Source organism: Scatophagus argus, chromosome 8, assembly GCF_020382885.2.
Source record: "Scatophagus argus isolate fScaArg1 chromosome 8, fScaArg1.pri, whole genome shotgun sequence".
Classification (NCBI taxonomy): Eukaryota; Metazoa; Chordata; class Actinopteri; family Scatophagidae; genus Scatophagus; species Scatophagus argus.
The window spans coordinates 14,550,691-14,568,127 of NC_058500.1; the positions used below are offsets into that span (position 1 = coordinate 14,550,691).

At 43.3% G+C, this 17,437-nt stretch overlaps 1 protein-coding gene across 4 annotated transcripts in view; it reads left to right on the top strand.

Annotated features, from left to right (window-relative positions):
* Positions 1 to 13,812: 13,812 nt before the first annotated feature.
* samd11 (sterile alpha motif domain containing 11) overlaps positions 13,813 to 17,437 on the top strand; it is a 49,520-nt gene continuing 45,895 nt past the window's right edge. The window contains exons 1-2 of one of the 4 annotated variants that reach the window (XM_046397739.1): positions 13,813 to 15,508; positions 16,649 to 16,740. In XM_046397739.1, the coding sequence (XP_046253695.1) occupies positions 14,809 to 15,508; positions 16,649 to 16,740 (792 nt within the window). In that variant the 5' untranslated portion in view covers positions 13,813 to 14,808. Of the gene's footprint in view, positions 15,509 to 15,546; positions 15,786 to 15,852; positions 16,379 to 16,648; positions 16,741 to 17,437 lie in introns of those variants that run through there. The other 3 variants (XM_046397740.1, XM_046397744.1, XM_046397742.1) reach the window with 3 other exon arrangements.

Consider the following 17,437-nt stretch of genomic DNA (forward strand, 5'->3'; position numbering starts at 1 on the left):
TTGTGGTTTTTCTCTCAGATTTTTTCACTAAAATGAGCGCTCAGTACATTATTATTTGATTTTGTTGAATTTGATTCTGAGGCATGCAGAATATAGAAATGTTTGTGGTCTGTGCAAACACACATGCAGGACACACACCTACACAAATACATGAATCACACGCCACGCTATGATATGACTTATTCTCATGATAAATAACTGCAGGACAAACACGCTCATTACATATGAATGACCTCGGGCCATGTGCTGCAATCTAGAAGTGCAGCAGGTTTCCAAGTTTTCTGTCTTGACTGGGAAATTACATTACAAGCAACAAACACTCTGATCCTCCTCTTGACATTTGGTACAAATCTGGAAACTGTTTGGGACAGAGCAGTGTCTCTCCACTCCTATGCTGTGTCGTAGGCTGAGTCATCCAAGGCCAGACGTTTCCACTGGGACAATGTACCAATCCCTGGTGGCCACACTCAGGCTTGTTTATACGGCCCAGTCTGCGGCCCAGTAGATCTGGCAGCAGCTTGACTGCTTCCAAACTTTGTCCCCTGCCCTGCTCCTTCTTCTGTTAACTACCTCAAAGGCTTGGCGTGTGTTTGTGTGGGTCGAGTTGCGGAGGACACAGTGACCAAGGCAATGGTGCTCTTTGTGGAAAGCCGGATTCAGAGGGCCAATAAAAACAGAGGGCAGTGATCTGCTCAGGGCAGACTAAACATCTGCTCGGACAACATCCTGAGTGGAGCTTCTCTGATGGGGAGGTGGTGCGCAAGCTTGTGCATCTACACGTTCTTGTCAAAAAAAAAAACCCAGCTCCCATCTTTTCCAGCAAAATGAAAGGAAATAAATGTTTCCTGGATACCACCGAGGTTTGATTCTGGTCTTAATCCCAGACTGGTCAACAAATTCTGATGGTAACCGTACTATTTCATTATTTTAGATATTGTTGCATTCACGCTAAGTCAGCAGAGTGGGAACAATGGGAAAATTGTCCCTAAGTAAGTGAATGGATTCTGTAAAGTTGGAGTCTGCTTGTTAGAAATGAAAAAGTCTTTATTTTTGTAGCTGCATAATTAAATACACGATGTTATCATGGCCAGATCCAAACAAGTGGATACTACACTACCACTCAGCCGTGCTGTCAATTTGTCCCGGTGGCCAACAATGGACTGCACCAAAAAAATTCCCAAAAAGCATTTTGCCAATGGACTGCCACTATAAAGGAAATAAAACTTTTGACAGGACACTTTGAGCTGCAGTCTTTGTATGACAAATGTTCAACCCCTAAAGGTTTTATATTTGCAAATATAAACAGACCGCACAACGATGCCAGACGGCAAAGCAATTTTCATTCAAATGACTGGGTAACCATCGTGGAGTCTGGTATCCTTTTCTTTCACTTCCATCTTTTTAAGTAACGCTTCCTCTATTGTTTTCGCCTGAAGAAATATTTTAAAAATTGTCACAGACATAATTTATCAATGCTTTTACTACTTACTCATAACCAGTTACAAAGTATAATAAATAAAATGAACCTTTCCATTTGCTGCAGTGTGAGTATCTTCTGCCAGCCTAGCTTGCTTTGTCTCTTTCAGCCCTTAAGCTCTAACCCTTCTGAAAGATGGCTGCAGAGGATCCAGGCCAAGAGCCATTCATTAATGACTCTCTTACAGCTACGAGCTTAATGGCTTATTGTAAAGTGAAAAACATTGAGTTATGAAGGTGTGTGCTTTACAACAACCGATGGAGCCTTCAGTTATGAATATTGATAAGTAATTGATAAATCACTGTTGATTCAGCTGTTATGTAACTTCTTCTAGATGCTAGGAGACCAAACAGTTTGAGGACAAACATAGACAAAATAAGCTACATAGGTGAAACATTAGAAATAGACTAAAATTGTATTTGTTCCTTCATAGTTTATTAATGGTGTCTGAAACGCTTGTAACGAGCTCTTTAACAATAAATGGTGACATGACATTAGAAAACAAACCTGACTGCATGCGTCATGGAGCTGAGACATGGATCGCAGTGTCACTGGCACAGAAACGCAGTTTCTGAGAGGTCACGTGAAGATGTAAGTCTCCATGTGAAGTGGATTTTCAGTTTGCTCTGACTGCTGAAGTGGTTTCGCAGCCTCAGTCTTTAGGCCGTGAATGAAGAAGTTCCCTGACTGACAGATTGCTGTGACAACAAGCACAGACTGATCTCCAAAGTTAACAAAAACTCTATTTTCACTCTTTTTCCTCCAGACCCTTCACTTACCATATCTGTATGTGTACACTCATAGAGCAGCACAACCAAATGTCAACAGGTCGAAGCTTTTTAGCTGAGTCTTTTCTGCTACTGTGCGCTAGAAAAAACATTTACTTACTTAACTACAACCTATAAAGTACAATTTATAGTCAGTTTGATAGTTTTATTCTGGTCTGTGAGTTTACTGACACAGAACTGAATGTAACCAATGTGTATTACTGTTGTTAGCCATTCCCAATAAAGTTCAAGAACTTTATTCTACAAAGTACTTTGTAATTACATGTATTGTTAAATCTTTGCCATGTGCCACTGGAGAATATAAATACCACTGTTTAAAGAGGAAAAACGTCTTGCGACCTCTGCAATACAGAAATAAACTAAGCTCTGGAAAATAGTGACTGGTTACAAGAAAAGGATATTTATTTTTATGCGGGGATTGTTTCAAGTACTAATGCTGAGTTCAATTAGTATTTGTAAGTAGTAACTTGGAGCGACATCACATGCGTTAAAACCGAGCTGGATGCGTTTAATTTGCCTCAACACAAGACAGCATGTGAGGCCTTGGTTACAAGCAGCACCAGTTGATAAACAGCACATTACGTGGTATTTCACGCCTAACCAGACCACAACCACGTGCCTATAGGCAGCAGTAAGATGGTATTGTGTATACGGCTAGCTGAATTGGACACAAAAAAAAGACAAAAGTGCTAAAAACATGCAAACCACAGCTTTTATTTACGGTCGATGCTCTGGACAGCCATCTTGGTTTGCGAACTCGGTGTCCTCTGAGGTCGACCAAGTTGACGACTTGGAATTCCTACTTCGAGTGGCGTTTGTTTTGTCACTTCCGGCTCTGGAAGCCAGAAAACAGCTAGGAAAATGACTTACAAGTACAAATCAAACAGAGCCTAAGGATGTGTAGAAGAGGACGGACATGAGGACTGTAATAGATTTGGAGACAGAGCATCAGTGCACAGTGAATTTTTGTGAATCTTTGCCAATGTAAGAGCCGAACTACAGTCCGGTTCAACATGACTTCTCCCAGATTTGAGTCCCATTTGAATCTGTTCAAGTTTGAGTTTATCTGTCCGTATCCATCTTGACTTGACTCAGGCCCTGTTCAGGTTCTGTCATTCTTTGTCTTTTTGTAGAATAGTATCAGGCCTTAACAGTTTTCCACATGTGGTATGTTTTCGTCCTGGGAGGTGGTGTTCACACCTGACCTCCATGTGACCCGAACTGCATCTCTTGTTTAACACCTGGGCGCTGAGTGAGGAGGCTCAGTCTCTCCCTCTTCCACACAGGAAGTGGGACTCCCTGTCTACAAACAACATAGAGATCTGTAGGATAAGCAGAGGAGAGAGAGAGAGAGTTAAGAGTACCGATCCTCAAACAACACAGGAAGCTGTCGGATAAGCAGAGAAGAAATTGAGAGAGAGAAATGAATGTTTCTTCTCCCGCTTGAAGTATTTATAAGGATCTTCCACTAAGACTTCCCTATCACAGACTTGAGTGTCAGCCCAGGTAGAACTTTGTTCACCCACTGAGGCCTTAAAGAATTCATATTTCAATAACATTAAGGACAGTGAAAAATTGACCCATAAAATGGGTTTGGAGAATTTTCTCTGATATTTCTTGGTCAGAATGGGCAGTGCAACTCTCATATTGTGCTGATCAAACAATACTACTCGCCCCGCTATAACATCACGCCATGCACGCGTATCTATTTCAGCAGCTGATCATGTCTTTGATCCACTCAAGCTAAATCTCTATTTGTCTTTCTCTTTTAATTGATTTAGCACAGCATTTGACAACTCACACTAAACCTTTCCATCTCTTTCTATCACATCTGCACATTCTCATTCACAAACACATGTACATGTAGACATGCATCCCTGCACACACACACACACACACACACACACAGAATAAGCTACCCTTAGAGGGAGTGCTGTATTGGGTTTTCTTCAGGAAGTGCGGCTCCTCCAAAGCTCTGGTCAGATGAAAGGCGAAGAGCTGTATCGATCGACAGAGAGCAAGGGGGTGGAGGGTGGTGTGTGTGTGTGTCTGTGCACGCGCATGCATGTGTGTGTGTCTGTGTGTATTGGTGGGGGTGGGGTGCAGAGCCTGTGGTGTGTCTGCCTGATGCAGGGCTGCCAGCCAGGCGAGGAGCAAAGAGCCACAGGGGTGAGGGTATGGGGGCCAAGAGAGAGGGGAGGGGGCCAGCGAGTTGTCGCTGTGGCCCCGTGGCTCCACAGTAACCCCCTGGCCTCTCGGTGGAGAATGTACAGCATGCGCACACATCCAAACACTCATGCATGCACATACACACAATGCCAGCACTGGTCTGCTGTTGTTGATGAGAGCTGTCAGAGAATGAAACAACATGACTATGAGAGAGAGAGAGAGCAAAGCAACACACACCAAACATTTCTCATCCGGTTTTCTTGTGCTATGCTTAGGATTTGGTGTCATTTGAAGTTTTTCAATACTAGTGCAGATATGTATGTTTTTTTTTCCAGTATTGTGCTTTGGGAAATCTATGTATCACATGTTTTTGTAAAAACAGCTTCATTGTGTTACAACAGGTAAAAGGTGTTGTAACAGGTTAAAGTTATAGTCAATAGTCAATTGTCAAAATTTGGACAAGATTGTGAATATTCCCTGCAAGATTTCAGTACACTTGACCACTCTGTGCTCTGTGTTTACCGCTTTAGCAATCAAAAACAACGTTAGGTGAAAAGACACTGTCCCTTTTAACTCTTAAGCTAAACTTATTCAGTACTTCAGACATCCTTATACACAATTTTCTAGGTAACGAAATAAAGACCTTCATAAAAATACTCAATAAAAGCAAAAATTCAGTTTTTATAAAAGTAGCTGACACTGAAGATCCGCACATGTACAGAACATTAAGCTGTGAATAGTCACTCCTCCTCTAGGCGTTAGATGGTATTGCCATGGGCACACTATAAATGGAAACCATTTTCTGGATGAGCTGTTTAAATAAATAAAAGTTAAACAGTTGACAGACCATTATTTTATATCTCCAAATCACATGATGTGAGCAGCTACTGGCTCATATTGCAGCAGTGAAGTCTTGTCCCACTGCTCTGTCTGGCACTGGAAATGACTCGGGTCAGACAAACCACACTCTTTGGAGGTCTTCAGAGGCTCAGCTTGGTTTGACCTGCGGATATGTGAGTCCATGTTTTGCACCTAATGGACAAGCTCTGGAAATAGACAAATAGCTGGCTGTGGCATGCATAAATTCTGCCTCTGTGTCTTATCAGATTCATTTGAGCCAGTGCAGGACCATATGTGGACCTGGGCTGGGTGTGCCCGACCCTCGGTGCTTTGTGCCCCCGGGGAGAAATCGGCCAGGGCGGCTCGCTAATTGAAATGTGTTGGCGACTCATCGACGTCTAGGCTCCAGTTTCAGGGCTATTTCGAACCGCAGTGCTGATTGCTGGTTTCACATCACACAGGGAAAAAAATCAATAGTAGCTGGCAGAGCTAGGGTTTAGTCTTTGCAAGCAGACATTAATGCTTTGCAGAGGAGGGTTTGATATTTATCATTTGTCATTTTGTCTCTGCAGATCAGCCTCAGCTGTAGAATACATCTAAATTGCTCAGAGTGATAGCTGACAACGTTTGAGAAGAGTTTGAATTCCACATATCCACATGTAGAACAGTGTTCACAGGGCTGGACAGGTCAAGTTGTTATGCCACTCTTTCAATTTCTCTCAAAACTTTTCTTGGGTTTTCTTTTAGCATATTTCTTGACAGAAGAGAAACTCTCTTGACCTCTGGTAAGCACCAAAAGGGCCTCGTTGTGGAAAAGTTGCTTGTGTGATCTACCAGGCCTTTGCTTGTGTTTCCAGAGCGGTACATTTGAGAGGGATGAATCTTTTACCTGTTTTTATTTCAGTGTAGACTGCATTATGTGATGACCAGGATTATTTTGCAGTTCAGTGGACAGGGCATGGCTAATTCAACATTTCTAACTGAGGGAATATTTTTACTCCCTACAACAGCTTATTTGTCTCATTTTTTAAACAGAAAGAACAACATGTAATAATATTTTCACCTTTTTTTTAAGCTATTGTGTCCACTTAAGTTTACTGCAAAATTTCATGAAATCATTCAAACACCATTAAGCATCCTTTTACCTCGGTTATACTGCAGTTCATTTCACTAAAGCTCACTACAGTGGCTGTTTGTGGTGATGGTAACACTGGCCTTTGTTTTGATGTTTTGTTGGAAACCTAATTTGGTATTAAATTATGGTCATATATGCCAATGCCCATATCAACACATTTCTATTCTTATTATTTGAAATCATTAAGTCGGATCTCTTGAACGCTAATGTAGCCTCCTATCTGGGCTTTGGCTGCTGGTGCTGCTACCCTTCAAACACAGAGTGAGCCCTTTGAAAAATGGATTGCGGAAGAGATAAGAAATAATTTATGTTCCTATCACTGCCTCGCACAAATATGGTGGGGAATACTGTGCCAATAACTCCCACAAACTCAGAGAGGCGCGCTATCTTTTACTGCACAAATTATTAACGGCGTAGGGGAGGAAGGGGAGACACTGTGCATTTTTTGCTAGATAGACCTGGCTCATTGCTCGTTGAAGCTTGGAGTCCAGCACGACGCTTTATAATGAGAGATAAGGACTCCTGAAATGAAAACTGAATAAACAATCACATAGAATTTTTAAGTTTCTATAATTTTCAGCCCCATCATGAGTGTAAGTTTCATTTAGACAAAATAAAAGGCTGTAAAATCATTTTATTCTCTCCCTGTGGATGTGTGTGTGGAGATGTGTGTGTGTGTGTGTGTGCGTGCTTGCACGCTGTCCATGTGCTTTGTGTTTGTGTGTGAGCAGGGAACAGAGAGAGGAGGGGAGGGAGTCCAAAGGGGAGTGTTGAAGGAGGATACTCGGGGTCGGGTGTCCGCTCGCCTCTGTCGGCTGGCGTTGACAGCTACAGACGCTGGTCTAAAATGAGAATCCTCCTGGGCCGCCTGCCTGCCCATCCAGCAAGAAAATAAATCCCATGTGGAAGAGCCGCTGTGTGGGATCACAGACAGCCGCCTGACCCCCCAGATCCGCCGGGGGAGGCCAAGGGCGCCGGCACGACAGCACCCCCCCCTCCACTCCAGCCCCCACTCCCTCCCTCCCACTAGGGTCTAATGTTACTCTGCTTGCTTGCCAACTCTGAAATTCTGAGTTGCAGCTCTGTGTTGGTCCCACACTAGTTCAGTTTTCAAACTGATTTTAGGGGAATTTTTGGACGAGCAGTTTGCGAAGCTGTAGCTTAAGGCCTGGGTTATACCACAAAAATAGCATCGAGGGCTCTCTGTGCTTTCAGGGCCAAACACTGTTAAAAATGTTTTGAAACCTAAAACAAAGTGGAAATTTAACTTAATCCTCACTGGAAAAGGGGACGGGTGTGGGGACGGGTGCGGGTACTGGTGTTGTGAGGCTGTACACTGTGGCCAAAAACACTGCCTGGTGAGACGCACACTGAGAATAAAAAGTTTTGAAATATGATGTTGTGTTTAGCACCACCACCAGATGGATAGCATTGAGATGCCAAATTTAGTGCTTTCCAAAGAGTTTGGTCAGAATCTGATCCACTTTTCCCCCCTTTTAATGTATGATGTTTCTTCATGTCTACTAAGAGTGTATCTCTTGAAATATTTTCTGATATTAAATTCCAAAAATTCCAACTTAGCAGAGCTAAACTCCCCCCAGGACCCGAGAGAAGTCCCATGTCTAGATCAAATGAGAATGAGTCATCAGAAGGGTGCGCAGCTTTATAGGAGGAGATATGCTTAACAAACATTAATGTCTACAACTCACGTGAATCAACGTTGCCGTTGTCCCGTTTTCAGCCTAGAAACAAGAAGTGGCATAAAGAGCAGAGAATGATAAAATGTTGACGTTCCCTGGAATCTGTAGGCTTTTCTCTTGGCTCAGATACTTGCTTCGTTACTGACTCAGACTGCTGCGTAAACGTCGCCGCACCTCTCAGAGTTGCGTCTGTTTTGTCATCACAGGAAGTCTTGTACCCTTTACATAGTGAAGCTAAAGAAAAGTTGTGCAGGTCTGGGTGGTGGATGCTGGTGTAGCATGTCTGGTTCATTCAGAGGTCGTGAGCTCGCGTACCATCTCAAACCTGCAATTTATGTTGCTTTTTTGTCTGACTGCAGTCTTTTGCTAACTTGAACAAAAAGTTTTCGGGCACCTAATCCTGACATACCTTCGCCGTAGTTTATTTGCCATAACCACAATCCTTTGTTATCATCAATCACCCTGCAGTTTCCATGTGCAGATAGAAAGTAATCCAGGGTTTTGGCAGAATTGTTGAGTATCATTGTTCTTGTCTGGTTGCAGAGCTGCAGTTAGTCAATTCACCCATACTTCAACAAATTAATTTTTTTCACTTATCTTTTGGCGAATTTTGCCATGCACATAGTTTTGGTTTAGCTTGCTCATGTTTTCAGTTTCCCAACCCGAGCTTTCTTGCTACCACACCGGTACAGTGGAAGCGAATGGAATTTGGTTATTGTGTGTAAAGTTACATTTTTGAAAAGAATCCAGTTCATCAATGTTTCATTCTGGAGACAGTGTCCTGTTAGGCTGAATGACTCTGGATCAGTTTTCAGTGAAGCCACTTAGAAATTGTGAAACTTGTTGACAGTGCGTCCCGTGGATTATCAAGAGTGACGGGGACGCTGGTTTTGAAAGTTTTGTAGCATTATAAGCTAAATTCCTTGCCTCTTGTGTTGAGGTGGTGATAGAAAATCTCAGGTACCTTGAAACCTGGTCAAGTTGACCAAAACTGTTTGCATAGCTAAACACCACCAGAGCTCACTACATGGACAAACGTCTCTAAAGAAATCTTAAATGAAGTGGCCATACTGATTCATCATAGTTACTGACCAAATCTGTAGCTTACACACATACTGAAGTGAGTTTGAATGGTGATATGGCCAATTAACTTACTAAAAAAGGTAACTATGTAGACTATGACTCTTTTAATTGAACAAAGCAAAGTGGTTTTGAATCAGCAAAGCGATTCCTCTATACCACTAGAAACAGGATAGAAAACATGTTAATTTATAATTTGGGTGCACTGGGCCCTTTAGCTTTGGTTTTAAATTGAGAATCTAAATCCCAGAGCAGGTGACGAACTACAGAAAACACATTTGGGTGTTTTTCAAGCCATATTTTACACAAACCTACAGAAGTTGCTGGTTAAGTTACAGTAATTGGGTTCATTGCAGTCTCTGGTTAAAACACCAAGCAAAACTAAAGTTTCCTTTTCTTAAACTTCCTCCAGAAAGTTGATCATCTGGTATATTTCTTTGGGCAAACTGGAGAGAAGACAATGCTGCAATGGCTTTCTAAGGAAATTCATACTCTGCTTTAAATAGTTAATTACTCTCGCCTTGTCTCCGGTGGTGTCTGGATGTGGATGGGGGGAGACGCTTCTGTCTGTCTTCCTTTCTTTTTTTTCCCAGCAGGGGCAGGCCTATATATTTTGCAGCTCATGTCTAAAAGGCTGGCTCCAAGCGCTAGGGGTGGGCTCTCGCTCTCTGATGGTTTTCCAGTGAGTATTTGTCAGGTCAGACTGTGCACCGCCCGGCGGTCTCCGCTCCTCTCCCCGGGTTATTTATTACCTCTCTCCCCCGCCGGCAGCGCTGCGGCTCCGGGGCCGCTGCCAACAACGGCGCAGAGGCGGGGGCCGCGTTAGGGGGGTTCCCGTCGGACGATGAGCCGGGAGGAAAAGAATAGACGTGAAACGCATTTTGAGGATGGACACAATGTCAGGCCTATTAGTAACCGTCCACGACGTTTTCAGTGAAACATCCGTTAGAGTCTGCATACTGAGGAGGGATCTCAGTGAGTCCAGGAGTGCAACTGTTGGTGTGCTGAGGGAATTTTGGTTTATGAGCTCAGTTTCCTTTCAGTTTCAAAAACTAGTGACAGATAGTGTAGCTGAACACAAAGTGCAATTATACATAATGTCACATAGCACATGTGCTGTAATAAGATTGACTGTTAGAGCAGTACATTCACTGACAACCGTTTTGATACTTGATTAATCGCACGGGTCATTTATCAGTGAAAAACATCAAACGTCGACAGCTTCCTGCTTTTCCAGTGGAAGGATTTGCTGCCTTTCTCAGGTTTATATCACTGTAAATCAAACATCTTTGAGCTTTGGACACATTAAGTAGGAAATTTGTAGTAACCTTGGAATCTAAATTTTCATGGGCATTTTTGACTTTGTGATGACATTTTATGGGCTAAATGATTAATGCTTGCATTAATTTGTGATCTTTCATTGCCATAGTTTGACACCACCTTGCACCAGTTATAGTGCAAGACATGTAAGCTTATCTGCATGATACAGCGTCTGTGTGCTTGAAACAGTAAGATTGTTTATCAAAAAAAGCAGGAATCAATCATTTATTGTTTTATTTACTGCGCTCCGACTACTTTTCAGCTTCACTGAGTTTTAAAGACATCTGGGATAAAAAACAAGTAGACTAGAAAGTAGTAGTTTTCAGGAGACTTACAGCAACGAGAACGTCAGTTCAATCAGAAATCAACAACGATAAATCAATGAGAAAGAAAGAACAGTGGAGTTTAAATGTATGGAGATATCAAAGAAACTCCCCAGCATATCGTGACGTTGGTGGGTGACACGGTGACATATCTGTATGACATCATGTTAGTATATCATATTATTAGTAACACACTGGAAGGGACTGGATTTTCCTGTCATGAACTCTGCCAATGCGACAAATACAGAAAATGTTTTGTCCGTTGAAAATGCTTATGGGTTTGATGTCAGACCCCGAGGTTTTATTGTTGACTCGCCAAAGTAATCACACTCGAGACATTCAGGCGTTGCAGCGAACAGGCCCATCCTTTAGCCTGCAGTCCGCAGGGGTTGGCAGGGAACAAAATGCGACAGCAAAGAGTTGAGACAGAATCAGATTGTTGAGAAACACAACCTGGCGTCACTCTTCGATGTCCAGTCACTTGAGCCAGCAATCAGTATTGTTGTTTGAGTCGTTTACACTGAATTTGAAAAAATAATATAATAAAAATGACTTTCTCCTGTAATGCTTATATGGAAGTTTCTCTATGTTTGAACAACTACTGTCACGTAGACCAAAAACAACACGTGCACATCAGAGGTCCACCAAATAGCCGAGAGTTTCTTTTATGTTGCTTGGTGCGTCAAACTGCACTGCGCTGCCAGGAGAAATGTGAACTTGTTGCAGATGGGGAAAGCCTCTCCGGAAGAGTTCACGGATCAAATGATGTGTCCACCCACGCTGCTGCACAAGCCTACGTTATGTGCTGCAACGCCTGATTTGGTCTGAGGGAGGCCTAAGAGGAAGAGAGAGCAAAAAGATCTCATGTTCTTGCATTTTGAGTAACATGTTCACCTTTTCCAAGTTAATCAGTTCAATCAGCTCTGTGAAATCTACAACCACACCTACCAAAACTCGTCATTATTATATTAATATTTAATATTTTCTCCTCTAAAATGCTCTTAAATGTCTTGGACTAGAATTAAAAAGTCTTTCAGTTGAAAAATGTGAGAACACATAAGCAGTGTAGCCGAAGCACAAGTTGGTGGTTATTGCCTTTGTGGATTTCTGTACTTCAGTTATGCACTGATATTGGGATTTCCTAATTCACTGTAAATTCATGGGTTGTAAGAACAGGCGTGGGTTTTTCTGTGGTTCTTTTTTTTCTTTTTTTTTAGACGCTTCCACGTCGTAGTAACAGAAACAAAAAGAAAAGGTTAAACAAGGTTTCCCCATCGCATCGAACATTTTTATAAAAGAGGCACCAAGGCTGATGGAAAAATCGACTCATTTTGACACCAAACCGATTTTTGATGATATGAAAGTTGAAGTTTCATCAGTGTACAAGTTTGGGGAACCCCTCCATGACGAGCCGCCAAGAATGAGTCATGATCAGAGACGGGGAGTGGGCGTTGGAGTGGGCATGGGTGTCCCCTTTATGACTGGTTTCATCAGGGCTCTCCCCATGGTGCAACCTCCAGCACCAACGCACGGATCAGCGAGGTTTCCATCGAGACATTTCGATGTGGTGAGGCCTGGCTTGATAAAGACCGAATCAAAAGGCTTCTCATATGAAACGTAGTGTTCCACTTCCTAGAAACGTCTTTGTAAACATACAGCATAAATGTCAGCGGCTCATGATTTATGTCAGTGCTACTTCTCGGTGTACTCACCAAAATGTGGGAAGTGACTTTGTCAAGCTGAAAAATGTTTCCTGTCGATTTCATTTTTCAGACCGTGTTCACTTTAACTGGTAGCTTTCGAATGAGTGGTTTCAGGTCACCTTTTTTTTTTTTCTGTCGTTAATCTGTTTAGGTCTCTTCCTGATCCACAAACACACTACTTCCACCACATTCCCTTCAGACTTCACATCTACAAAAGGAAAAATGTCAATCACTGGTCAGGTCATTGTGTTCGGTGAGGTAGCTGGCATGTGTTTTTGTAAATATCTGCCATGTGTTTGCCTGGTCCTGGCCGTAGGCATTGTACCAGCTCTGGGCAGGCTGTGGTCTCTGGCCTTCCCTTGTACCGCTTCCGCCTGCGGTGTGGCGTGCCTCCTTCCTGTGTGTGTGTCAGAGGCAGTTTGGCCTGATTTATAGGCCCCTGACACACAGCGCTTTGGACCCCACCTCTGCTGCTGGAATGGCTATCCCATGTGTTGGTGGTGGATCCACCTGGGTGGTTCTCCACTGATGGAGGTCAGATGTGGTCCTGCTCATGAGCTCCAGGAGCTCAGGGGAACATGTGCTGCAGACAGTGTGGAGAGAAAGTGCTTCCAGAACATGTGCTTTCAGGCTGAGGAAGCTTTAACTTCAGTTAAAGCAACAGGCTCACAGCAACAGTATCTGCTTTTTTGAAATGGTCTACCTGCTCACAACCCAAAATTAAATATAAAATACAAGATGAACACGATAGGTGGGCAGGTTTTGGTTCGTTTAAGAGTTTAACAAGTTAAACAACCAGAGCACTTCCATTAAGCTTAAGCTAAATCATCGGCCCCATGTCACAAGAGTCAAAAGTTTCAAACCCTCTCCCTTACTGTAATACCTGAACATTGAACATCACACCCTCTCATGTTGTGGTTTTGTTGTTAGAAACATGATAACATGAACACCTATTGCACTTGTTTATCAACAGGTTTCACAGCGCTCATCCGTACTTCTAAGGAAAGTCTTTAAAAACGCAAATGTTACGTCTTTCTAAAGTTGTATGATGTTTAAGTATAGCTTTATGAAAAACATTTCGAGTAGGGGCTTTACACCGTCAGCTATGTGCACACTGTCAAACAGTTTCAGCAGCGGCTCACTGATGCAGCAGCAGCAGGTGAGGGCGACAGGGTGAGAGGGTGTCACCGTAGGTGGAGTGTAACAAATAGATGGCTGAATTTAGACACACGATGAGAACATAAAAAAAGCCTTTGTGTGCGTGTGTGTGTGTGGACCTGCAGCTGATGTCATGGGTAGATCTGGTGGCCTGTGATGTTTGTGATCCCCACCATCTTGTGTCTGATTTAAGACTGCTGCTGATCCGGTTTGGCTTTAAGATATCATAAAAGAGAGTGTTGCTACTGTTGGTGGAATTGTCCACATGTGGAATCTACAGCATATTTAAACAGTGGAAGCCTGATTTAAGCTTTAGTTCTTAAATTAGTTTGGGGGAAGAGTGCACATATGAAGAAATGATTTAAAGGTAAAAGCAGACAAGCGTTGTTGTAAAATACGTCTAACTTGAAGTGTAATTTTTATAAATCGTGAATATGAAGACACGGCTCTTAAAACGAGTTTTAGATTCAGTCTCATGCTCATGTTCACTTCCTCTTGCTCACTAATGAGGGTTCCTCCATTTTACGCAGTGAAGCGCCGTCCCTCGCAGTCCCCCCTCCTCTCTGTGGCTCTCGCCGAGCCTCCGCTGTTTAAATGGGCCAAGTTGAGAAGCGGCGGAGAGTGCAAATCTTGTTTGGTCTGGGTCTGTGAACTTCAGCGTGACTCCAGCGACATACACAGGGGTTAAAAACTCTCCAAACTTTCATCGGTATTAACGTTGCGCAAATTCTAATCAGGGAATATCAACCTGATGTGTTTGGCTTATGTTTCTAATTAGTGTCACGTGCCTCATTGGTTTAAGGAACAGAAGAAATGCACTCCTATCAGTTCCTTTTTTATTGCCTTCATTGGCTGTGAAATTGTATCTTGGCCAGATTTAAGCTCCCCGTTGCTGAATCGATGTGCATTTTTTCTAATGATTGCACAGCCGATTCAATGTGTTGACTCTACTCAGTGAATGTTAAAAAAAGAAATCTCCTACTTCTAACTTCCCCAAAGGCAAAGAAATAAGAGACACCGCGTGTAGCCACGACTAATGATCACCGTAGGTAACATTATGTCCGGGTCTCAGGGCTACCCAGCATGTCAGGTATTAACAGAGCGAGCGTGATTAAATGTGGGAGGTAGGAGCTGTGAGGCTGGCGGAGAGCGGTGCTGCCGCTGTGAGCTGGAAACTACTGAATGGGAATCTATCCGGCAACTTCACCAGACCGCTGTCTCACGGCGACACGGGGGCTCTGCGTAAAACCAAGCGGCGCGTCTACGAGTCTGGGTCAGCCCAACTCACAGACGGAGAGGACGCTCAAGTTGGATCGGGCGAGCAGCTTTTCACTTGTTACCGGCGCTCGGCTCCCACTAACATGCCTGCCATTAAAAAGGAGAGGCTGGATGGAGACGACATGGCACTGACTGCGTTCAACCAGTCCGAATACCTTGCCCCTTTAAATGCCACAGCGATCCCCGTGGTGACCCCGCATCCGCCGCCCTACGACCACATTTTCGCCCATCACCGCGCGTACTTGGGGCTCCACGACTCGGCGCTGCATCACCAGCACCTCCACCATCACACGGACGACTTAATGCTGGAGAGGTTTTCCTCCATCCCCGACTTTCAGCCCTTCTTCGACAACGGGGAGCCGTGCATCGAGGTGGAGTGCGGGGAAAACAAGGCTTTGCTCTACATCAATAAATTGTGTCAAGGTAGCAAGGGTCCCTCAATTAAATACAGGGGCGAGTGGCTTACCCCCAACGAGTTTCAGTTTGTCAGTGGACGAGAGACTGCCAAAGACTGGAAACGGAGTATTAGACACAAAGGTAAGAACAACCTTCACTGTCCGCACGCTTTCTTTGTAGAAAGACACACTTCATCAGCGATTAAACACTTTTTAGACGCTGCTTATTGTGGGTATAAACTTAGTCTCGTGGTTCGGTGCTGAGTTTTGGACTGAAAGGGTTACAGCAGTCAGTGCGTAAGGAGACGGACGAGAAAAGGCGCATATCCGCCACATACCCTCCGTGGCTTTGACACAGAGTTTGGGCTGCGATCATACATCAAACCGGGGCGTCTGGAGTAGGCTGCACCGGGACTGAGGTGAAAAGTTAGACATAGATAACTCAGTGTGTGATAGTTAAAATGTGTTTTTTTCCCCCCTTCTCCTCGCGGGGTTGAATCGTTCCGTTAAGTACAGCTGCACTTGTGCATGGGTGTTGACACTTTTACGCATCGCGTGATAGGTTTGAGAGAGATTTGTGAAAATTCCTCCTCGTTCTGTTTGTCCACTCTGCGTCTCAGTCGGGGTTAAATGTGATCGTTTTGCGTCCAAGTCAAGATTTCAACTGACGTTTTGAGCGTTTAGCTGCTTTTATAGCTGCATTGACGCATTTTGTAAGTGTTAGATTTTTAACAACCTTGACAGCATGAAGACCGTGATACTGTTCGGGTATTTTTTATGTTGACATTTATAGCATCATATTTTTATGCAATAATTATACGCGCGCACACACACACACACACACAAGGTTACTCAGGCAGAACTGACACGCGCTAAGATGTGTGGGGGTGGGGGTGTCGCCCCCAGGTCAAAAATGGTAGCCTAATAGTTTAATATGCTGATTCTTATGGACAGATGACAGTAGGCAGCTGTCTCTCTGGCTCAACACACTGGACCTTTGGCAGAATTAAACGTAATGGCAGAAAAGCAGAGATATGAATCAAGTTTGACTTCAGGCTCAGCACCAATAAACTAAACTGTGTTTACTGGATGATTTTTTTGGACAAGATTTGTCTTGAAAACTCTTAGTCCTGTAGATGATGGGACGAAGAAAAGGGCCCACTGTCAAGCAAGTTGACAAAGCCTTATCACATGCTGTGTCATGGAGGAGATGAGTTACTGGCTGAAGAATATGGTTGGTATGTTTTCTAAAAGTATCTCTCTTGTGTTTATGTATTTTCAGGGAAAAGTCTCAAGACTCTTATGTCCAAAGGAATCTTACAGGTGCACCCACCAATCTGTGATTGTCCTGGCTGTCGAATTTCGTCTCCAGTGGTAAGAATATTTCATCTTCTGTCATGGCGGCGTTACTGCTGTGCTGCTACTGTCTTTCTGTGTGGGGGTCAGCGTGTTCACTGAGAGAAGCTACATTGAAAATTCAGTTTCTGTTTGATTTAAGGACAACTTCTTTGCTGTGGATATGCAGTGTATAGAATATGTAGCTTGTCAAGCAGCACAATACACACAAAGAGAGCGTGAAGATATACTGATACAACACAAGTATTTATGTTAAAAGATTGGATGTATTCTGATGTTGGTCGGTGTGATATCATCTTTTCTAAACTTAGGTTATGTTATTTAATAATGACTGCTTGGCTGTTGTATCAAGTCAGTCTTATAGCTTTTATATGGTCCCAAAACACATTTTGAGCCTTTGTTTTGCTTTGATTTATTTAGTTTTTGATTTGTTTTAGCTTAGTCTGTGTGAAAGCAGGACTTGGCGTGCTGATGTTTGATTGCGATATTTGTGTTCTGTCAGCCAGCTCTGCACACACGAAACTGTGGGTGAGTGTGTATCGGAGCACTGTCTTTCTTTGTAACCTTGATGGTGAAGGGCCCTACAGGCACACATGTCAACTTTGATGCTAATTTTTCTCAGCGTGAATATCAAATCCACTTTCAGCCTCTCACTGCAGCCTTTTTATCCAGAGCCATTGAGCTGTCCAGCATGGCTGTTTGACGTTAGGTGTCG